Genomic DNA, 25,293 nt, shown 5'->3' on the forward strand with positions numbered 1-25,293 from the left:
CTGCAGCTGTCACTTTGATGGAATAGCCTCCTCCAGACTTATGATTCACTACGCCCAGTACTGCAAACTAAAATAGTCAAAGATGAGGGGAAAAAAAAAAAAGAACGTCCCATATTATACCTGCACTGGACCTGGATAGTGCTGGGCAATTTAATAGGTGTGTCTGAATACACAAACCATAAAAATGCCTAAGGTTCCCCCCCTAGGAGAAGTGGTGACTGGAATTAAGTGAGGACACAATGTCCTTGGTTTGAGTAGTACTCAGAAAGACATCAGCAGAGATCTACAGAGGTCAGTTTCTCTTGTGGTTCATGCGCAGGCGATTCTTGAAACTCCCCTGACTATTTTGGTTTTCCTTCCTTACTAGCAGTCACCATTTCTTTACAGCTCTAATAATATCAAACCAGAATCTCATAACGGTTTCAACACACTGCTCGCATTACGGGGTTTTCCACGTTACACCGAGTTTTGACAAAGTGCCTAATTGAATTGCGGAGGGTTCGAGTTAATCTTGTGACAGATTTCTGAAAGAATCTTTCTGCAGTTAACATTCCACCTCTGAACACAGAGCTCCTTGTGGTGTTAAGTGCCGCAGCGTGATGCTGCTTAGTAAAGAGGGTCTCTATCTCTGGCAACCATATCATGACACCGGAAGCAACTAAAGCATGGTTTATATTGTGTTCGGTTTATATGGTTTATATGCACCTTCCCTAACGAACTATGGAAAGCTTCATGCATTTTATAGTGTTTCAGAACAGTGGGAGGTTCTTAGCTGTCCATCAAACAAACGGGCAGGGCAGGAAACAGTAAGGCGTTATATGTATAGTGTGTAAAAAAAAAAAACAGCCTTTATTGTAAGATGGGGATGAGACATGAGGATGTTGCTTTTTTTTTTCTCTTGCAGGCAACCTATTTTTATCCAGTAGTTTAAACACATTCAAGATACATTAAGAATATAAAAATCCATATCTTTTAATTTTTCATATGTAATTGATGTAATCTAAGCATTACAACTTTAATCTTGATAGTAAATGAACCAATGCTAAAGGTGTGTTAGACAGACCTCAGGTTTAATGAAGCAAACTTAAAGTATAGTGTAATATAGTATATCCTTTCTGCTCTCACGAGACTAAACGGTTCTGGAGTTTAAATGTGAAATTTTGCATTGGTGTTCTTAGTGTTTTTCTATACGCCTGAAGCCTCATTACATATTCATCCTAATTCCTTGCTAATTTCTTATTATCTCTGTAGCTGCAGGACAGAGAGGTCCAGGGAGTGGTGAGTTAGCTGCCCTCAGAGCTCTGATGATATAACCAAACCCATTATGTGCAGAGATGGCTGAAAGCCCAGCTGCAGGAAACGAGGACTTTTCTCCAGCCTCTGATCTTGTGCTGCCCTCCAAAAACCAAACAGCGGCTTAGTGTAAGGACATATAGTTCAGGCACTTTTACTTTCTTCGTTGTGTTCATGCACATTTACTGAACACATGAACACATGAACACAGGCCCAGACGGTTCGTTTCCCAATTTCCCATCTATTCATATTCCCAGTAACTGCTAATTGAATTACTTAGGGAAATGTGCAGGCTTTAAGCGAGAGGTAATGTAATGAAACTCTTTCACTGTTGGCTGAGGGAGCAGCAGTGAATATGGAGAACTCACTAGCACAGGCTGAAGGTGGCTTAGACACAGAGAGAATGTGACATCCATCATGATTAGCAGGCTACAGAGACAGGATGGTCGTCTACACACACACACCGCTCCCTGTGAGAGGATATGTAACAGGCAGAGGACTTCTCTTGCTGCTCCCACCCACTTTGCGGAGGAGATCTAACAGCAGGGCTGCATGGTCCATCTGTTCAGTCTCCATTGTCCTCTCATGGATGTCCTGTGTTTATGTTATCTGCGACTTTAAACCACATTTATTCTTAACAGTGTGAAACCGACAAAAGTTTGTTTTTGTGTCTTTGTGTTTATGTCATTGTAACGTGTCTGTTTGTGGTATGGACGGGTGTCTAGCGGTTTTCCAAAAAGTTTCTATTTGTTCAGTTTCATTTTCGCTCGTTCACAATGGTGTACCTGTTCACTTTTGTTATATTAAGATACACTGTCAGTCATGTGGCAGCAGCACAATGCATAACAATTGGAAAAAACATTACACGACCTTTCTTTAAACTGGTTTTTGTCTAGTTTTGGTGAACCTGTGCCCATTGTAGCCCCGGATTCCTGTTCTTGACCGAGACGAGCGGACCCCAATGTGGTCTTCTGCTGTTGTAGCTCGCCACCTCAAAGTAAACTGTGTTATACATTCTGAGATCCTTTTCTCCATGGTTGTAAAGAGTGTTTATCTGAATTACAGTAGACTGCCTGTCAACTCAGACTAGTCTGGCCATTCTTCTCTGGCCTCTCTGATTAACAAGGCATTTCCATCTACAGAACTGCTGCTACCTACCTGGTGTTTCCGCACCATTCTGCGTAAATTGCAGACTGTTATGCGTGAAATTCTAAGACTCAGCAGTTTCTGAAATACTCAAATCAGGCACCAACAACTATGCTACGGTCAAAGTCACCGAGATCAAATTTTCCCCATTTTGATGTTTGAGATGAATTGAAGCTCTTGACCTGTATCTGATTTTATGCATTGCGCTCCTGACACATGATTGGCTGATTGGATAATTACATACATTTATTTTATTTTTTTTAAATTTGCCTCTTTCAAACTTATTTATGATAAAATAAAATTAACTGGGACTACATAATTTACAGTAATTCTTTGCTATCAATATGTTTTGCAGTACAGTGCGTCATTACTATGAATAAACATTACAGTACAGAAGCTGTAAAGATGAATTACACTATTTGCCTGGAACTCTGATGCCTGTAAGTTACAGGGAAATGTTTTACAGTGACTTCTCTTCCTTCCTTTGATAATATTTTGTGATGGGAAACACAGTTACTTGAATAGGGCATGGTTAGTTCTGGATTTCGATTAGTATGCATACCACACTGAAACCGTGCTGGTCAGAGTAAATATTATCTACACCCATTAAAAGTAATTCATGAACGACCACCTTCCCTTTTCCTTTTTTGTGAAAACCGTACCAGTGATGTGATTCATAGTGGTTGCACGTGAGAATCTGCTTATTACTTGTGCCACCGAGTTAAGTGCTAGACCCCCTAGATACACAAAATGATGTCATCAGTCATGCGAATGCGCGGGTAGCTTTCGGGTAGCAAGGGACAACGAGTAATAATTGAAGGCGCGGGGTGATATTTATCCATGGAGGATATGGCTTCTGGGAAGGACCTCTGAATGTATTTTAGAATTTATTTGATTAGAAAAAGAAGAAAAGAGAATTTTAAGTGCCATCTCAGTGCCTCTGAGGTATGTTGTGATTCAACAGGCAATACTTTTCCAATAGTAGGAGAGGTTAATCTAGTAATCAGTTTTTTTCACAGTTTTGAGAGATAGCATCTTCTCCAAAAGTAATACACAGAAGCAGCGAGAGGCACCAAAGAGCATGGAAGGATAGAGCAGGATGAGAAAGACTAAGACCACACGAGACCAGATTTCATCCATCCATCCATCCATCCATCCATCTTCTACCGCTTACTCCTTTTCAGGATCACGGGGTAACCTGGAGCCTATTCCAGGGAGCATCGGGCACAAGGCGGGGTACACCCTGGACAGGGTGCCAATCCATCGCAGGGCACAATCACATACACACTCACACACCCATTCATACACTACGGACACTTTAGACATGCCAATCAAACTACCATGCATGTCTTTGGACTGGGGGAGGAAACCGGAGTACCCGGAGGAAACCCCCGCAGCACGGGGAGAACATGCAAACTCCACACACACAGGGCCCCGGCGGGAATCAAACCCCCGACCCTGGAGGTGTGAGGCGAACCACTAAGCCACCGTGAGCCTGACCAGATTTCATGCAGACATTAAATCTTACAGGTAGTTGGGTTTGTGCCTTGATACTGTAGTTCAGTCTGTGGTGGACCTTGTGCTTTATGATCCACAGGTGGATGAACATAACTGTAGTAGAGTTGCCTAAGTATATCCAGGAGAGACATAAAAGACAGACCTATTCCTTATTACAAATGACCAGTTATGCTAATGTGAATGTCTCGGAGAACATGTAGAGCCAGCTATATTATTGTATGACTAAAACGAGCTTCATGAGTATTAAATGTGTTGGCTCAGTGGTTAAAGGCTCTGTGTTACTAATCAGAAGTTCAGGAATTCAAGCTACCACAGTTGGGCCCTTGGGCAAGGCCCTTAACCTTCAACTGCTCAGTTGTATAAATTAGATAAATTTAAGTCGCTCTGTATAAGGGCGTCTGCCAAATGGCGTAAATGTAAATGTTACAGTTCTACAATATTTTATTCAGTTTGAATGAGGATTCTTTTTTTGTGAAGGGATTGTATACAAGAAGTTAACAGTTAGCTTATCGTGTAAAAATTTCAGTACACAACATGTGAAAAAACTGGAAAAGCCTTTGTTAGAAAATGTACCTTTTTTTTCTCTCTCAGTTCTGCAGTAGGAGTGGGTTTCTATGGAAACAGTGAAACCAACGATGGCGTCTACCAAATGACCTATTCACTCTATAACACCAATCACACTTTGGCTGGCATCGATAGCCAGGTAAGAGTGTGCTTCATTTGCTGCTTCATATTACTGTGTTGCCTGAGGGCTAATAATGCACAGACAGTACACACACACACAAACACACACATACACACAAACAAATACACACAACACAATACAACCAAGTCATTTATAGAAGTTTTTCTCTCTGCCACTACACTCACCGGTAACTTTAATAAGAATACCTGTACCCCTTTGCTTCATGTAATGTGGCAGCAGCCCAATGCATAAAATCATGCATATACAGGTGAAGAGCTCCAGTTAATATTCAGATCAAACTTCAGAATGACTTCAGTCGAACACAGTGACTTTGACTGTGGCATGATTAATGACAGGCTGGTTTGAGTATTTCTGCTTACTGTATCTCCTGCCATTTTCACACACAAGGATTTACATAGAATGGTGTGAAAACCAAAAAAAACATCCAGCGAAGCAGGTGGAAAGTGCTTGGAGACCCGTCTGTTTCAAGCTGACAGGAATGCTACAGAAACTGAAATAACCTCTATTTACAAGTGTAGGGAGCAGAAAAGTAGCTCAGAATGCACTTTGAGGTGGACGAGTTACAACAGCAGAAAACCATATCAGGTTCGGCTCGTGTCGGTCAGGGACAGGAATCTGAGGCTACAGCGGGCACAGATTCACCGAAACTAGACAAAGTCCAGTTTCGAAAAAGACATTGCAGTGTTTTTCCAGTCGTTATGCATTGCGCTGCTGCCACATGACTGGCTGAATGGATAATTGCATGAATGAACAGGAATATAGGTGCTCCAGTGAGTGTATATGTGTGGGTGTTTGTATGTATGTGTGTATGTCAGATAACAGTGTATTGATTCACTTCTGTTCTGTAGGGATGTAACCAAATAGAAATACATTATTTCAAATGAACAGATAATGTGTTCTAAATAGATACAAATATAAATAGGTGGCACACAAGCAGGAGGTTTTTACTTTCTTGCAGGCACAAGTAAGTGGTCAGATTTGAAGCTGTCAAGAGACGAAGGAAGATGTTCCTTGTTCCTTAAATGCATTTACATTGTTTATCCATTCATCCTTGTAACTGCTTGGTGGTTTCAATTAGGCCACAAGTTTGTTTATATTTTGGGAAATAGAACCAACTAAATACATATCGTGAGCAGATTGAAACAAAAATATCTTTGTGAGAGCGATTTAAAAAAAACAAAAACCCCAGTCTTCACAGTTATGATCTTGGGTGATATAGCTGAGGTTGAGGAACTCTCAGAGCCAGGATTCACACACCATGCCGACAGAGCCGGCATTTCTACCTCTGGGTTGTTTTCCACAAAGTGTTTCCAGGAGCAAGGTAGGGTTCATCCATCCATCTATCCATCCATTTTCTGTACCGCTTATCCTACAAAGGGTTGCGGGGAGCCTGGAGCCTATCCCAGGGAACTCGGGGCACGAGGTATGGGGTGCCAACCCGTCCCAGGCCACAATCACACACTCTCACACACATTAACACACTACGGACAATTTGGAAATGCCAATCAGCCTACAATGCTCGCAACCCAGGAGGTGTGAGGCAAATGTGCTACCCACTAAGCCACTGATGGTAGGGTTCATATTTAATTCAAATATTTAATGAATTTAATTAAAAAAAAAAGAAAGACTTTCAATAAAAAGAAAGACTTCTACTTTCAGTGTATGGATATTTGGAGCATTAAGTGTACAAATACAGAGAGTGAATTGCATTACTCCTCCCACTGTTTTGTGACAGGTTATAGTCCATGATACACACTCAGGAGTGTGTTGCGGGACACGTCCTGAAACATTTCCAGAATATTTCTGTCACATAGTACACACCCTAAACAAATTGCCCTGAACAAATTACCCTGAACACCCTAAACAAATTTAATCTGTAACAATCTTTTTTTAACTTGTCCACAGACTTTCTGCCACAGGACAAATTCTACACCTTAAAAATTCGTTAAAAATAAACTAGTTTCATAAGAAGCTTCAAGGTTCCCTTGTGAAACAAAGAACAAATGAAGAATAAAGAGCAAAAAAAAACATGAAAACCCAGAATAAAGAAGCTTGTGTTGTAGTGAGACGTTCTAACTTTCAGGGAAATTCCACTTAAAAGCCTTGATTCCTCCACGTATCTCTCATATATTAGTTCCTTGTTTTGAACTACAGTATGAAGCAAGCCATCATATGACATGTCTGAAATGATTTGATTAAAAAGAAAGTGAATGTTCTTGTTTAAATTATACAGGAATGGAAAAATCAAATAACAAAACGTTATGTGACTGAGAGACAACTGAAACAAATATGATATAAAAAACCCCAACATTTTTTACAGTGAAATTTCCATTTAAAAAACTGCCTCTAGACTGAGATGAGAGAATTCTGTCTTATCTCAGCTTTCTTCACAGATGTCTGGACTGTGTGATAAGCTGATGGGTATCTCTGGGGCACCCATCCTCTCTCACAGCCTGTTCAATGGCTGTGTTGTGTTTTCAAGCCCCAGACTCCAGAACTCATTTCTTTTTTTATTCAGAGCTTGAGGTACTTTTTAAAAGCAGCTAACTTGCAGCAGTATTTTGATCCGTGGCCCTGGTTGGATTCATAGGAAGTGCCATGGAGAAATGGCTGAACTCCATTCAACTTTCGATCTCTTCACGAGTCTGCCACTGGCCGCTGGAGTCACGGCAGCCTTTACTCCCTGACATCTGTGCACTGTGATCTAAGGCTTTGGCGTTGCTTTCCAGCTGACCATACTCATGGTTTTGTATCTTAAACACCCTCCAAGGCTGAGGACAGTGTTATCAGTCAATTGGGCAAGTGAAGTGGACAAAACATAAATCAAGTCTGAATAAATCACACTGAGCTGAGCATGAGAGCTAACTAAAGTCACGAGTGCGGAGTTGATTTGTAGTCTGATGAATGTACTTAGTTGTAACTGAGTTGTTGTGATGATTTTATGAATGACAGTTTTATTTGTGTTACAAATAAAGCATCACAAAGATGATGTTATCTTCAGTACTCAGTTTTACAAGCACAGCATTTGAACCTAATCTAAAACCTAATCTATTAAGGAGCACAGAAACACTCTTTATGGGGACCTACGAATAAGACGTTGAAGATAAGTTGGAATTAGTCTCGGAGATTGTAAATGGAGGGAGGACACGAGCAGCCTAATGTCCTTCAGAAAGAAAGGAGGGACTGGTAAGTACAGATCAAGAGCTAAGCATAGGTAATGTTTACAAAAAGAGGGCATTGCGATACTTGAAAACATTTCCTTATACTTGTAGCACAATATCCGAGTTTGCTCAAAGAGTGCCGGATAAAAAGAAGTGACACCTTTAAAAACATCCTAATTTTTTGAAAAATGAACAAACTATTTTAATGTCCAGGTTGTGAGTAACAGTGGAGTCAGTCAGTGTAATAAAAGCACTGATGATACCAGTGATATGTCACAAAAATGATCGCAATATCAATATATAGGTAATGAATAAAACATGACAGGACTTACAGTTGCAGCTGATAAGCAGAGACAACAGATGTGATGTGGTCCGATACAAAGTGGAGGTGGATTACAGTGCCCTCCACTAATATTGGCACCCTTGGTATATATGAGCAAAGAAGGCGGTGAAAAATTGCCTTTATTGTTTAACTTTTTGAGCTTTTGTTAAAAAAAAAACAAAAAAACACAAAAATACTCTGATCTCATGCTCTCTGCTATCATATCAAACAATTGCAAACAAAATACAGGTTTATATTTAAAAAATCATTGTTAAATATAGGTGTGCAACAATTTTTGGCACCCTTTTAGTCAGTACTTTGTGCTACCTCCCTTTGCCAAGATGACAGCTCTGAGTCTTCTTCTGTAATGCCTGATGAGGTTGGAGAATACATGGAAAGGGATCTGAGACCATTCCTCCGTACAGAATCTCTCCAGAACCTTCAAATTTCCTCTTCAGTTCAACCCACAGGTTTTCTATGGGTTTCCAGTCAGGTGACTGGGATGGCCATAGCAAGACCTGGATTTTGTGGTCAGTAAGTGTTTTTGTGTTGATTTTGATACATGTTTTGGATCATTGTCCTGCTGGACGATCCAACCACGGCCCATTTTAAGCTTTCTGGCAGAGGCAGTCAGGTTTTCATTTAATATCTGTTGATATTTTATAGTCCATGATGTATCCTAACAAAATATCCAGGTCCTCTGGGAGAAAAACAGCTCCAAAACATTAAAGAGCCTCCACCCTATTTAACCGAGGGCATGAGGTACTTTTCCATATGGCTACCTCCCTGCTGTGCTAAAACTACCTCTGGTGTTTTATTGCCAAAAAGCTCTATTTTGGTTTCATCTGACCATAGAACCCGATCCCATTTGAAGGTCCAGTAGTGTCTGGCAAACTGAAGACGCTTGAGTTTGGTTCTGGATGAGAGTAGAGGCTTTTTTCTTGAAACCCTTCCAAACAACTTGGGCTGATGTAGGTGACTTCAGATTGTAGTTTTGGAGACTTTCTGACCCCAAGACTCAAGTAACTTCAGCAATTCTCCAGCTGTGATCCATGGAGATTTTTTGGCCACTCGAACCATCCTCTTCACAATGCGTTGAGACAATATAGACACACGTCCTCTTCCAGGTTGATTCATAACATTTCCAATTGACTGGAACTTCTTAATTATTACCCTGATGGTGGAAATAGGCATTTTCAATGCTTTTGCTATTTTCTTATAGCCGCTTCCCATTTGTGAAGCTCAACAACCTTTTGCCGCACATCACAGCTATTTTCCTTGGTCTTACCCATTGTTATGAATGACTAAGGGAATTTGGTCTACGTGTTACCTCATATGTATACCTCTGTGAAACAGGAAGTCATGGTTGAACGATTTACTGTTCCTAGTCACCCAGGTGTACTAAAAACAGAAATGATTAGTTCACGTCTCGAGTCTTCGGGTTCGAGTCGTTCATTTATCCCGTGACCGCCCCGTAGGCTGAATGCAGTGGGGCTGTGACGTGACGAACGAACGACTCGAACCCGAAGACTCGAGGCGTGAACGAGTCATTTCTGTTTCCTGTACAGAACCCATGGGGATGTTGCAGCGCATGCGCGGTCAAAAATGGACGAATCACTCTCTGAGGCATCTCGTTGTTCCCGAGTCATATTAAAGATTCGTTCAAAATGAAATCCTCACACAATCCTCTGTCCTGAAAATTGGAAACACATACTGACTGCCACTTGAGACTCCTTCCACAAGTGTTAAACAAACATCTTCTAATAGAAAGCTTTATGATATCAATGCTTATACATTATTCTTTCTTAAATAACATATATTTAATGTTTATTATTAGTCTTAGATTATGTAGATTATCTGGCATACAGGTCCTTGTGTATGAGCGCATTAATATAAACCTATCACTTAAATCACAGTCAGAACTAGTGTTAGAGCGGTTCCTTTATAGATAATTCAACACATTCTAACTAAAGAGTCGAGCATTCAACAGTGCTCTGCTGTAAATCATTATATCGCCCAGTCCAGTATTTCATTAACAAAACTTAATCTCATATGACTGAGACTGAACTATTTAAATGCATTAGTATAACATTGGTGTAGTTGCAATACTGTAAAATATTATTTGCTTTGTCATGGTTGGTAGATATAAGCTTTCGTAACCTATTAGCTATGTTAGCCTTGTGCCTCCAGAATTAAACAAAAAAGGTGGACTCTATAGACATTTTATTGAATTGGACAACATTTGGACTACAAGTAGAAAATTTCTTATCTTTCAAAGCCCTGCCAACATTTAGAACAACTCAATAGGCAGAGAGTTTGGTGCTTATCTGCCTTTGACAAATAGCTCTGCACTTTCTCTGTAACGTGACAACGTGAATATTTTGTACTGTTAACTTTAAGAGAGATTTAAAAAAAAGATATTCTGGTTAGAGGCTGGAGACTGTTTATAGCTGCTATAGCGTAAGTGATAACAGGAACATTTTTTATGTACATTTCACAAGTGTAAAAATGTAATATATGTAGTACTTTAATAAATAGAAGTTTTAATTGTTGGCTGATTGCTGTTGTATAGGAGCAATAAAACACTTGTGTTTTATAGGAGATGCTGTTATAGGAAAATAATTCACTTCAGGGTGTCAACGCATCACACCATCCCATCCTTGACTATTTTCATGACAGCACATTCCATTTTGGCTGCCAAAGAACAGCAGTAGTTATTTATCACATGATAATTACCCTTTATTGGTTTTTATCTCAGGCAGAATTAGCCTGAGATTATTTTAGATTGCAGGCTGATTTGTTAAAACATGCAGCTGCTCTAGTTGTCCAGCAGACATGCTGGACCAAAATTTCTTTGTCTCAGCCATCTCTCTTGGGCTTTAGCCCATATTTCTAAAATGGATTTGCGTATGGTAATAATATCCATTAGGAGATTATTCTGGATTAGAGTTTTTGAGAGGTTAGATAAATATGGCTCGCTCTGCAACATGCAGACACAAAAGGTTATTTGGATGCATGTATATGAATACATGGGGGTGGGGGGGGGGCACGGTGGCTTAGTGGTTAGCGCATTTTCCTCGCACCTCCAGGCTTGGGGGCTCAATTCCTGCCTCCGCCATGTGTGCGCAGTTTGCATGTCCTCCCCGTGCTTCGGGGGTTTCCTCTGGGTACTCCGGTTTCATCCCTCAGTCCAAATACATGCATTGTAGGCTGATTGTCATTTTCAAATTGTCCATAGTGTGTGAATGGGTGTGTGAGTGTGTGTGTGTGTGTGTGTGTGTGTGTTTGTGCGATTGTGCCCTGCGATGGGTTGGCAGCCGAAGCTCACCGTGACCTTTTGTAGGATAAGCGGTACAGAAAACGGGTGGAAGGATGAATACATGAGAAAAAAAGGGTGAAATGATGTGTGGTGAAATGATAAACACAAGATCTTTATGAGGCTTGACTCCAGATCCACAGTCTATTTCCCAATTCATCAGCTAACTGATGGCTCTCCTGGCTCTGTCCTCTTTCAGGTGACTGGCTCTTTGAGCAACATACAGTTACGGCTAAAGGAGCACCTGGCACGGCTGGATGAGATCTTTTCGCCTCGGCAGGACTACACCCAGACACTTCGCTTCATGCAGCAGATGGCTGACAATATCATCCGACAGCTCACTGCCATGCCCAACATCAGCCAGGCCAGACAGGACCTTGAAACAGTCGCTGATCAGGCCAGCTACATCGAGTACTACAGGTGACGTGCATGGCGTTAATGGGCTTAGTACTACTTCTTTATGAGTAATTTTTTAAAAGACTGCAATTTTAGTTGGCGTCAAGGTGGGTGGCATTGCCATCTCACATTACCAGGGTTCCGGGTTTGAGCCCTGGAGTTTTGCATGTTCTCCCTGTGTTTAGGTGGGCTTCCTCGGGTTCTTCTGTTTTCTCCCACCTCCCAAAAACATTCTGGTAGATAGACTGGGTATGCTAATTTGCCCCTAGGTGCAAATGTGTGCATGCATGGTGCCCTGTGTGTATTCCCAGCAGGGCTACAGATCCACCGTGACCATGACCAGAACAAAGCGCTTCCTGAAGCTGAATAAATGCAATCTGAGTCCTGGGTTGCTCAATGCAGTAGTCAAATCCTGCAAGTCTTACATCCATCGTGTTGTTCTTTTTTTTTTTATTTATCTCCGTTTAATTCTCCGGAGAGCACTACGTTAGTGTATAGTACGTGACCTGCATGTAATGGATTATAAGTCTGGTCACTGCGTTTCTCCATCACACATAAAGCTATTCAGAGTGCTATTAACAGCCACAGCTGATTTCTGGCCTGCAGACAAGCGCCATTAACTAGCACAGAATTATGTAGGAGTCACTTGTGCCATTGACCTTTATCCAGCCTTTAAAGCAGTCCCTCATTTCCACTGCCCTTTCAGAGCTGTTAGGCATGCCGAATTGAGTCATATATTCTCTGTGAAGATCGCATTCCCGCTTGTAGACTAGCGTGTTATGAACTAGCAGCGGGCTTATTGATGAAGGGCTCATGTTTCTGGTGACCGGAGGACTGCGGTATCGAGCGAGAATGTGCACACCTTCTTCCTCCATTACTCAGGGCAAATCGAATCAGCCAACTTCCTCAGTCTCTCTGTCTCAAGGTGTATGAGTATAGGATTGTGGCTTTATCTGCGTGCTATAGCATCAATGTAGATGTTCAAAATACCTGCAGCCATTACAATATAAATGATAAGAGATGAGTTGATTAGTTGTCTAGCTGTAATCAATTTGATCTACTATTTTGACCTGATAAACATGACTTCAAAGTAGAGCTGCAACAACTAATCGAGAAAATCGATAATAATCAATTATGAAAATCGTTGTCAACGAATCTCATTATCGATTAGTTGGTCTGCGCACCACACATTTACTCAATACATTACTTCTGTTCTGAAAACATGCTTCGGGAGTAAATACTAAAGTTGTTTCCCAAATAATGCACTATACACATACACTGTGCATCGTGTACTATACCGTCTAGTGCAGTGTTTCCGCGGACCCCTAGTGGTCAGTGGTGTAATTGCAGGGAGTCCGTAGGAAAGTTTTAAAAATGTTTAAATAATAATATATATTTTTTTGTTAAATGTATCAAAATATATTCAGATGAGATGTTTTAAAATAAATCAATTTGTTTATTCGCGTGCATTCACAAATATCACGTTAGCTGAGCTGACGATTGTTCATTGATGGATTTATTTGAAATTTATTTACAAATGAAATTATAAGTTGCAAAAACCTATGAGTGGTAGACAAGTTCAAGTGTCACATTGATGGATAAAATAAACAAAAGATAATTCAGAGAGTAAAATTAAATATCATACCAACAATAAAATGCAATTATTTATGTATTACTTTATAGATGCAAAGAAAAAAAAAGCACAGAATTAAACTACAGTCCTAAATGAATAATATATATTCAGGTGTGTGTTTGTGTGTATCGGGTTCTTTTCAGTCTTCTATAATTGCTCAAACAGTTGTGTAAAGTTTTAGTCTGAAGTTTATATTTGTACTGGAAGTTTGCGCCGCCCCATCCGATTAATCGAGAGAGAAAAAAAAGAAGACGAAAAAAATTGATTATGAAAATAATCGTTAGTTACAGCCCTACTTCAAAGTTATTCGGGAACTGGTTGTGTCAAACAAGGTGGCAGCAGTTGCTGCTGTACAAGCCAAGATGAATAAACACTCATCATAGTAGACACAGTCTCAGAGCGAGATGATGTCCATAGTGTCTGTTCTCTAGCTCATGAAATACTTGTGTCTGTGGATTTTCACTACTGAATTAATAAGTGATTAAAACACACACACACACTTGAAACTCCTGCTGGTGTATTATGCATTGAATCTCTTTTAAATAAAACACTCTGCTGTACATTTCAAGCTGGGGCTTCGTTCCTGTGAAAGAATAAGTGATATATAGTTTTATGGATGATTTGATTCTGCTTCTTTCAGATGGCTGATGTATCTCCTGCTGCTGATTCTAGACCTGATCATCTGTCTGGGATGCTGTTTGGGGCTGGCGAAGCATTCTCGCTGGCTGCTCACCCTGTGAGTGCTTCTCATGTTTCTGCATACTTACTGAGAGAGCACAGATCTCCTCCTCTGTGTCTGTAATATGCACTTACTGTCCTATACCAAAACCAGAAATTTTATGCATTTAAAAATATATATATAGAATAGAATAGAATATATATATATATATATATATATATATATATATATATATATATATATATATATATATATATATATTTTCTGTTCCTGGCAACGAAAGTGACATGCAAGTGTTCACATATGTTACATGTTCTAATTTTAGATGCCTTCTGTAAGACACAAATGACCCTTGTTGCTTCGTGTTGAAAAAGCGATATAAACAATGATCTATGGCAACAACAGGCACAGGCTCACCGGAAATGGACAGTTTGGACAAATTACAAGAACACTGATTGGTCTTTCTCCGATCTTTAACTGTCCAGTTTTGGTGAGTGTGTGCTTACTGCCTCAGATTCCTGTTCTTGGAGTCAGCTGTTGCAGTCTATCCGCCTCAAGCGTTCAGCGTTTTCTGTGTCCCACAGTTGCAAAGAGTTGTTATGTGAGTCACCCTGGATCTGGCCATTCTCCTCTGACCTCTCATCAACGGAGAATTTCCACATTTTTCTGTTTTTTTGGATTTTTTTTTTTTATCTCTCGCACCATTCTGTGTAAACACAGCACTTTTCAACAGTTTCTGAAATACTCCAAACAGCTATAACATTTTCCCCCATTCTGTTTGATGTGAACATTAACTGAAGCTCTTGACCGGAATATGCATCATTTAATGCGTTGATTGCACTGCTGCAACTTGATTAGCTGGTTGGATAATTGAATGAATAAGTCGGTGCACATGTATTCCTTATAAAATGGTCAGTGAGATGTTGTAAGTATGCAGATTCCACGTGTGTGTACCGGTTTGGGAACGCAGTATATGTCGATTGTCATGTTCTTCCTTTTACCACTAACAGATGAAGGGATTAGATAAGCAAACCAACGTTATTCTCAAGCACTCGAGGGAATAAAAAACCCCTACACACATGTGCTCAGTGCAGTCTTCAAGCATATACGTATCTAGCAGGTATTGTGGTTACCAACACTAAGGCAAAGCCTGCTTCCTGTCACCTAGCATCTTCAGCAGACGTGCACGTTTCTTGCAAGGCTGTCTTTTGTCTAAAGTTCATCTATTATTCATCAAAATAAGTTCACAGAGAGGCAACATACAGAGAGAGGCTACGGACATGTTCTCATTCTGAGAGCATAACTATGCGTTTGCATATGTGATCGTAAATAACAACAGTAAGTAATTAGCTGAAGTGAATATTTTGCATCTTCAAACATTAAGGTGAAACGTTACCCCAGCTAAAATAGGGTTACTCTTTTATTTCTATCAAAATAGGGATTTTCGTTCATTCGGCTGATTCATTTAATAATGTTTTCCTTTGCTATCAGTGGATGTCACTCTTTGTTTGTTTGATACCTACATGCTTTAGAGAAATGTATATAAGTCCAATCGAAGCAGTTGTTTTTAAGTAGTTAAAAGCTCTCAAACTGTTTGTGATGTGCCTGTGCCAAATCTTTAAAGTCAATGTTCTCCCTCTTTACTTTTGGGGGGAACCAAAAAACCAAAATGAGATCAGAACTATATATAGTAGAAAATGTCACCAGGGTGGAAGGGTTTTGTAGGCTACCACATAGCATGCAGTGAATATGAAGTCATATGGGACTATATATAAATATATAGTGCATGGTATAGTATATGGTGGGTAATATAATATAAATGCATTATAGTGGTCTCATTTGTGCGCTCCTTTAATTCCATGGTAGGTAGTCATCGGAAGATGAAGGTATTATTTTTAAATACCTTCCTTCCTGTGTGGTCTTACTTTTTTATCTACCCATCTGCCTTCTCTGCCTGTGAAACAGCTGTGTGGTCACTTCTGTCTGGTCTGCTCACGTTTCGGAGCAGCTTGCTTCATACTTTAATTTGTCCTCACTCGTGTAGTTTTAACTGTACATAATGACATCACACACACCAGCAGAATAAAAACAAACTGGGTCTCTTGAATGCTGGCTACTCCCTTCTCTCGCTCCCTCATATCTCATACATTCATCCTTGTCTCGCTCTCCCTGCTCCCTCCACTTACTTCACTAATGCCTATTGATCGCTCTGCCAGGATGTGTGCGTATGCGCTAGTGTGTGTCTGCGCACGATTGCACCCTTAACTAATTTTTAAGTGCTTCCAGTCCACTTTACTGGTGCTTTTAAGACCATCATCAGAAAAGAGATTTGGTTCGTGAAAACCTCGGCTGCATTTTTGCGCCCATCAGGGAGTCGTTTTCTCCATTTTATTTCTTTTCTCTCCTTCTCTTTCTCTCTCAATTATTATTTCTCCTTCTCTCCCTCTAATCTATGCACATAAACATGCTAGGGCTCAACAGTATTCTTTGGTAACCGTTATCATAATTGCATTCTGACCATCTCAGAGCTTGCAGATAAGTTTTTTTTGCCATTGTCTTGATAAATTGTGGAATTGGTGTAATTAAAAAAATATATTCAGGCCAGTTTTTAACCGTGTCAAATTATGGGTCTACCAAGTTGCACTGATCACTATTTACATGGAGTAATGGAGGAACAATCTGGGGAACGTGATAACATAAATGTTGAAACAATTTGTGACTAAAACAAAGGAAGCAGAAAAACAAATGTGGCAGAATCCAGTGCTGAATCCAGTAAGTGTTGCCAGAAACGATTGTTGGAAAAACAGCTGAAAAAAAAGCATAATTGATTTATTCATCCATCTTCAGTAACTGCTTCATACTGGTCAGGGTTGTGCTGCATCTGGTTCCTAATCCAGAATCAGTGGGCACACAGTGGAAGCACATACTAGTTAGACTCCAGTCCATCGCAGGGCACCAGCCACACACATTCACACACTAATACACACCTAGGGGTAATTTACCATTGCATTCAGTCCACTTTCCAAGGACAAGGGAGAACCTGGTGGAAACCCAAGGGCAGAACATGTGAAACGCTGCACAGACAGTAACATGAGCTCAGGATGACGAGGTGGTAACACTACCCACTGCACCACTGAGCCACCCATCCAAAAACAAAAACATGATCGCAAATAAAATGAAAAGAAATAATTTTTAAAAAATGATAATAAGAATAAAATTGATCCAAATCAGTTATTTTTATAATAACGAAAATATATTTGTGTTTGTTTGTTTGTTTATAGGTAATTTTTTTGTAACTGGCCAATTAAATTGAGATATTGAAAAGTTAGTCACTGTTGATTCGGAGAGATGTTATTTTAGTTCGTATTCACAGTTGGTGACTTAAATTCAAAAGTTCAGTATTTATGAAGAAGCAGCTTAATTTTTATTCTTTGTTGTCAACTGCAGCACACGCACGAGGCAATTTAAAAATAAACAAGTAAAAATAATGACCAGTGCAATGAAATATGAATGAGAAAATGGCAAGTGTTCAAATAATAATCTAATAAAAGTCTAGTACATTGCTCAGTATATTGCTGCATAAATAGTTCTGGGCACAATTATCACATTAATCACTGCAATTTTGGCTTAATATAATGATCTGGCTTCTACCCTCATTTGGCAGGTTTTTAAAAAAATAAGCACTTGATCCTGCACATCCTGTTTGTTGTTGTTTTTGTTGTTGTTGTTGTTTTTAAACAATGAACTAGAAGTACATTTGCTGATAGATTATATGGCCAAAAGTTTGTAGACACCTGACCATTACACCCATAATGTATGTGGACCGTCCCCAAACTTTTGCCACAAAAGGAAGTACACAATTGTTTAGGATGGATTTGATGGCCACTCCATGCGTGTAACTCCACTCTGACTACAGCCCATGGGCAGTGATAAGAGGTGGATTTAAAGAGTAAACAAGTCATTTCAATGTTTTTATAGTTCACTTTGTAACCACTGGAGCACAAATCATGATGTGTACGAATATAATCTCAATATTCTATTTTTGTCCTTTGTGCATCCCTGCATATCCAGAGACAAACAGACAAACAATGATATTTAGTGTATAAACCAACACTGAAAGAATTAAGTGGATCATTTAGAATATATGCTTGCACTTCCGTGTTGTCAAAAATAGCTACAACATAATAAATACACTTGTATAGTATTTAGTGTGTAATTTTGAATCTTATGCTTTCAAATGATACTTTGTTTATGTGTGCAGGCAGAAGGATTTATTAGCAGTGAGCATTTCATTTCGGGTGTGTCACTTATGTACTCTTACTAAAATGGTGGGTGTCCCTGGCACGTGAACAAAGCGTGAATCTCATTGGTCAGCCAGTTTTTGACGCGACACATCAAAAAACAAACGAACCCCTCGACTTTAAAAAAATGTATGCCTGGGTGTGAACACTCTCACTGACAGCCATTGGCACGGTAAATGGACCGTTTTTTGTGCTGCAAAAATTGTCCCAGTGAGAAAAAAAATACTCAGGGTTTTTTTTGTTTTTTAAAGTAAACTTCATAAGCTTGGAATACTTGTGATAATATCTATATACAGTACATCCTTTCTATGGCCTCTTATCAAGCCTCTTTCTCTTTCTGTGTTTCAGTATTATGGTGTTAGCTATGCTGACTCTTATACTGAGCTGGGCATCACTTGGGGTCGGCATGGCCACTGCAGTGGTGAGTTGTTACTGTTCTTACTAAACACTGACTAAAACAATACCTATTACAGTTACAACACTACATGTTACCATTAGAACTCTACCTGTTACAGTTAGAACACTACATGTTACAGTTAGAACACTACATGTTACAGTTAGAACACTACATGTTACAGTTAGAACACGATGTTACAGTTAGAACGCTACATGTTACAGTTAGAACGCTACATGTTACAGTTAGAACACTACATGTTACAGTTAGAACGCTACATGTTACAGTTAGAACACTACATGTTACAGTTAGAACACTACATGTTAGTTAGAACACTAGATGTTACAGTTAGAACACTAGATGTTACAGTTAGAACACTACATGTTACAGTTAGAACGCTACATGTTACAGTTAGAACACTAGATGTTACAGTTAGAACTCTAGATGTTACAGTTAGAACACTAGATGTTACAGTTAGAACTCTACATGTTACAGTTAGAACACTACATGTTATAGTTAGAACACTACATGTTATAGTTAGAACACTACATGTTACAGTTAGAACACTACATGTTACAGTTAGAACGCTACATGTTAGTTAGAACACTACATGTTACAGTTAGAACACTACATGTTACAGTTAGAACGCTACATGTTAGTTAGAACACTACATGTTACAGTTAGAACACGATGTTACAGTTAGAACGCTACATGTTACAGTTAGAACACTAGATGTTACAGTTAGAACTCTACATGTTACAGTTAGAACACGATGTTACAGTTAGAACACTACATGTTACAGTTAGAACACTACATGTTACAGTTAGAACTCTACATGTTACAGTTAGAACACTACATGTTATAGTTAGAACACTACATGTTATAGTTAGAACACTACATGTTACAGTTAGAACACTACATGTTACAGTTAGAACGCTACATGTTAGTTAGAACACTACATGTTACAGTTAGAACACTACATGTTACAGTTAGAACGCTACATGTTAGTTAGAACACTACATGTTACAGTTAGAACACAATGTTACAGTTAGAACGCTACATGTTACAGTTAGAACACTACATGTTATAGTTAGAACTCTACATGTTACAGTTAGAACACTAGATGTTACAGTTAGAACACTACATGTTACAGTTAGAACTCTACATGTTACAGTTAGAACACTACATGTTACAGTTAGAACACGATGTTACAGTTAGAACGCTACATGTTACAGTTAGAACACTACATGTTACAGTTAGAACACTACATGTTACAGTTAGAACGCTACATGTTACAGTTAGAACACTACATGTTATAGTTACAACACTACATGTTATAGTTAGAACACTAGATGTTACAGTTAGAACACAATGTTACAGTTAGAACACTACATGTTACAGTTAGAACGCTACATGTTATAGTTAGAACACTACATGTTATAGTTAGAACACTAGATGTTACAGTTAGAACACGATGTTACAGTTAGAACACAATGTTACAGTTAGAACGCTACATGTTACAGTTAGAACACGATGTTACAGTTAGAACACGATGTTACAGTTAGAACACTAGATGTTACAGTTAGAACACAATGTTACAGTTAGAACGCTACATGTTACAGTTAGAACACGATGTTACAGTTAGAACGCTACGTTACAGTTAGAACACTAGATGTTACAGTTAGAACACTACATGTTACAGTTAGAACACTACATGTTATAGTTAGAACACTACATGTTATAGTTAGAACACTACATGTTACAGTTTAAATGATATCTGTACGATCACACATTGCAGCTGACCATCTGTTATAGCAAGAATGAAGTTGGTGTTTCTAGGTCATTATTATGGAGACAGAGGGAGTAAAGTTTAACTTCTTCTTCAGAGGATTACTGAGGCTCAGCAACTGCTATTCACTTTAGTCTGCATGTCTCAGCGGTGCAGGCCGCTTACTAAAGCTTATTACAGAGCCCTAGTGCCTGGTCATTCAGGTTAAACAACCTTCAGGCTTATTGATGTAAACAGCTCTTCCTTCTGGGTCACTCATGGCATAAACAGGTCGAGGTACTGCTTGCACCTCTGTTCCATTGTGTCTGTCCTTCCATCTCCCTTTCTCTCTCTCCCTCCCTCCCTCTCTCTCTCTCTCTCTCTCTCTCTCTCTCTCTCTCTCTCTCTTCCTCTCTGTTTCTTTATTTCACACACACTTTCTTTTAGACATGCATGTGCATACATGCACTGGCTACACTGTTTGTGTATTGTATTCAGTAGTCATGCCAGCATCTAAGACTTCTTAGCTATGTGCATGTCATAGACGGATTATCCAGAAAAAGCTTCTTTATCTGCACAGCTGTTTCTTTTCCACACTCTTGTGACTCAGATTACCGAGAGTCCCAATTTATAAGCTATAGACCTACATAGTATGTAAATATTTCAGGATGCATTTTCATATTTTGATGGGATACTTATATCAGCGCTCTGAGTAATGGTCGATAACCGTTAACGAGCTAATGTTGACTTCCTCTCAGTAAAACATCACAGACGTGAAGGTGGCATGCTTCCAGGAAATTTCTGAGCTGCGTTCATATGCAAAGATCTGTATTGTCAACATTATACATATTCATGACGTGTGTACAAGAGATGCCAGTGGATTGGACTAGAAAAATATACATCCAATATGGAACCAGTGTTTCAGGCAAATGTCAGGTACAAACTTCTCTAACAGTATTTATAATTTCTTCATAGAACAAAAGTATGCTGATTGCATGAACCAAAATGAATGATTTCAGCTAGTAGTATACCCTGCAGTTTTTCTGTACTGTTAACCCACGTGGAACCAGCACGGTTGCTCTCCTTCCTGGTTGCTACAAGGAACTAGCCCTTTGGAGCCAGATCTATTTCTCTATGGAGAAGCGGAAAAGCGATTAATGATGTCACTCCTCAGACACAAGCCATTGGTTCTGTGTCTCTTTGGGGATTGAGTCTTAACATGGTTGATGAAGGGAAGGATCAGGGGTCAGTCACTCCCTGTAAAGTGGATTGCCCCCTGCCGATGTGCCACATTGATTCAGGTCCCGCAGGCCTGCCGACCCTTTTCTCCTAATCCATGTAGAATACAATGTAGAACATAAATGCTCTTAGGAATGGGTCCAAATGATCAATCAATGTCCGACAGCTGACAAGTCATTTAGAGAGGTCGACTGGGGTTCTTTAATCGACTTTTTTTGTTTTTGTTTTTAGCAATAATCTGATTACGGTATCTCAGTGATATAAAAACTGTCATTTTTGTTCATTGTGGAATACCTCAGCTCATATTGAGGAGGGCAATGAAATCAGGATGTTCAAAATATGTTTCAACACCCACGTTGCTGAAAAAAAAAGTTCCTCTTTTTTTTTTTTACATGTGTACTGAAATTTAAACTGCTGCCTCTTCATTGATCTCCTCAGGAGGCTTGCCGGTGTCCTTGCATACTAATGTATTCTGGCTGGGCTTTCTGTTTTCATTAAGAATATCGAGTCTTTGGTTGCCATCACTGTATTTCAGACCTGAAAGTTTACTTGGGTTGGATTTGTTTTTGTCATGGAGAGTGATTTCGTCCAGTTGCACAGAGTCAAGTAGATAACAGTGCAGTATATTGCTGGTTTGCGTCAGACTACGTACAGTATGTTACACCTGTCAGTAGAATAAGTTATCCTGTGATTAACAAATATGTTAAATATGTTATCCTGTGATTAATTTTAGAGGAAACCTATAACTGTGCCTATTACATAAACAATATAGGCCATTAAGTAACAGCCATTGGTTAGTGATTCATGGTGGCAAAATGATGTCTTTGAATAATAGTCACTTCTGCCATCAAAGCAGCCACTTTTCAAGGCAATTTCTGTGTTATGATCAAATTCTAGTTTTTGTGGATAGTTATTGAGGATCTAGCTCAATTTCTGTTTTTCTGTGTTCAGGACAATGATGATTTTGGTGCAGTAAAAGACAAATAGTTGTTTAACTGGTTTATCAATGTTAGTTAATAAAGAAACATTAGTCTCTCAGATGAAGATGGTCCTAAACTAGTCTAATTACTCACAGCTTGTCAGGACTTTCCTCTGACCAATTTCACAAGCAGTCATTCAGAAAACCCAAGTGATCATTGGTGAAAACATGCACCTTTTGCGCATCCATCAATGCTACACACTTAGATTGAAACCTGTCCAAATATTTCCACTGAAGAGAAGCAACAAATGCTGCTGCAGCTGTGCTTCAAGTCAATTAGAGAAAATAACAGGTCTCCTCCAGATTTCATTTGCAAGAAGATGAATATGATGAAGCACTGTAATTGCAGTGTCTTTCAGCTGTTACACTCGTGCAAATGAGTGTGGAGGAGGCAGAGGAATTTTTAATTTGATTCAAAAAAAAAAAGAGAAAGAAGTGGTTTGTTTCTGCTTTCAGTTAAGGCCAACGTGACACTAAAAGCTGAGTAAATAATGTTTTTCAGTCCAGGTCATTTCAAATGTTGGTATCTTGCAGTAATGAAGTAGATAAACTACAAATCTGTGCATTCCTGACTGGTGTGTACCGCACTGGTGTGTGCTATGCTGCCCCGCTTGTGTTTTGGTGTGAGCTATGTTTTAAAAATTCACCTGCCATTTGGGTATTGCTCAGACATTCATATTAGTGTTTGTTGCTGTTTTAACAAAAGTACAATTTGGCTAATGTTACAACCATCTGTCATAATGCTCCCTGTTGTTGTATGTTGGCTTCTGTTTCTTTTTTTTCTTTTTTTTTCTTTTTTTTTGCCACAGCATGTGGATCATTGTCGTTGTTTGCACAGGGGAACCCTGCAACCTGACTAGACCAGACTGACTCTCTTCTCTTTGAGTTGCAGTAGCTTTTGTCTTTTTTCAGCAATGCTGAAGTATAAAAGCACGAGCTATTTTGTGGTTACAAATAACCTGTTGCACTCTAGATACATGTGGAAGCTGTAGGGGATGAGCAGCAATCATTTTGATTACTCGCTCCTTCTGTTTTGTGGCTTGGGTGGATAGAATATTGGATTTTCTGTGTCTTTTATATAACTCAATAAAACCTCATTGATATTTTAATAAGTGTTAGGCGTTTTGGTCTGGCAGCAGGGTTTCGGCTGGACGGGAGTCCACTCTCTCATTCACATTGCTGTCCACTATATAAATGGGTCGTAACCGCTAACCATAAATATTTAAGGCTTTTTCACAGACGTTTAACTATTTGTCCTTAGACTCAAGTCGGGTAGTTTGTGTTCGGATTTTTAATTAACATTCCAATGTAACACAGCATTTTACACAGATAAGGTAATGAACAAACACACGAGCACAGCACCACCATAATATACATCAGTCCAGTCGTGGCAGGGATTGGATCGGTGTTACAATATAGCACGTACAGTGTCCTAGCACATGAAGATATATTCCTCAGCTGTCTGATAAGGACTCTTTTTGAGGACAATTCTGGACACAGGTTGGACAGTTTGAAGAGAAATTAAGTCTGTCAAACTGGCACAGAAACAGTGTCGGACATTTGACACCGCCTGATCATCAGTTTAGTGATTTCAGGATTTTCCCCTGTATATTACATTTAGAAGATCTATTGAAGCCCATCTAAGGACTAGACTAGTCCTTTAGACATACTACTTTGAGACACTTACTGAGAATTATTGTTAGGTTTTTGTAGCAGTCACATCATGGCAGTAGCTTGTCATAGGTCACATGGCTACATTCAAGTAGGACATGCAGATAAGCAAGCCATTTTCTTCCATCTTAACAACAGTAAATAAGGTAGTTATGAGACGTCATAGCTTGATGTGCAGTTTCGAATTAATTTTTGAGATTACAGAGCAAACATTGAAGTGTGACGTCACATTGGACACTTGCTGTCATATTTAAGATCATCTTGAAATTGTCCTCAGATGCAGTGTATTCTTTTGATTTCCGTTGTGTGGAGATTTATTCGTTGTGTCTGTGTAACGCGCAGTGAGATTTCAATAATGCAGGCACTTAATTCTACCTCATCCATAATGACAGCAATTTAGGAAAGCGAAACGAAATAAATGTTCTACTATCGCACAGTGGAATACAATCAGTGTTACATTGACAGAGGAGAACAGGGCAATGAAATGACGACCGATAAAATATGTTCAAACACTAACTCTCCTGGAAAGAAAATGTTGATTTGCCCTTAACATTTATATTGATATTAAATTTCAACTTCTTTTTTGATCCCCGCTTGAGGCCACTGGTGTCACTGCATATTAATGTATTCTGAACGTACTTCACCTTGTATGTGAACAGTTTTCCTTAAGATAACTACTACTTGCCATCACTGCATCTCAGGACACAGTTGAGCGATTGGTTTGATTAGTTTTTGCTGTGAAGAGTGAACTCTCCGTGTGAGCGTAACTGC

The 25,293-nt window shown here is 39.3% G+C and overlaps 1 protein-coding gene across 5 annotated transcripts in view; it reads left to right on the forward strand.

The window, feature by feature from the left end:
* The window catches only part of ttyh2l (tweety homolog 2, like), a 49,798-nt gene that overhangs the window by 13,646 nt on the left and 10,859 nt on the right, over positions 1 to 25,293 (forward strand). For 4 of the 5 annotated variants that reach the window (XR_008393311.1, XM_047149710.2, XM_053674923.1 and 1 more), the window contains exons 3-6: positions 4,549 to 4,660; positions 11,662 to 11,882; positions 14,132 to 14,227; positions 18,820 to 18,892. Coding sequence is in view for 4 of the 5 variants with exons in the window: in XM_047149710.2 (XP_047005666.1) it covers positions 4,549 to 4,660; positions 11,662 to 11,882; positions 14,132 to 14,227; positions 18,820 to 18,892 (502 nt within the window). In the remaining variant the exon portion in view is untranslated. The remainder of the gene's footprint in view (positions 1 to 4,548; positions 4,661 to 11,661; positions 11,883 to 14,131; positions 14,228 to 18,819; positions 18,893 to 25,293) is intronic. The other variant, XM_053674928.1, reaches the window with a different exon arrangement.

This window comes from Ictalurus punctatus, chromosome 2 (genome assembly GCF_001660625.3).
Source record: "Ictalurus punctatus breed USDA103 chromosome 2, Coco_2.0, whole genome shotgun sequence".
Lineage (NCBI taxonomy): Eukaryota > Metazoa > Chordata > Actinopteri > Siluriformes > Ictaluridae > Ictalurus > Ictalurus punctatus.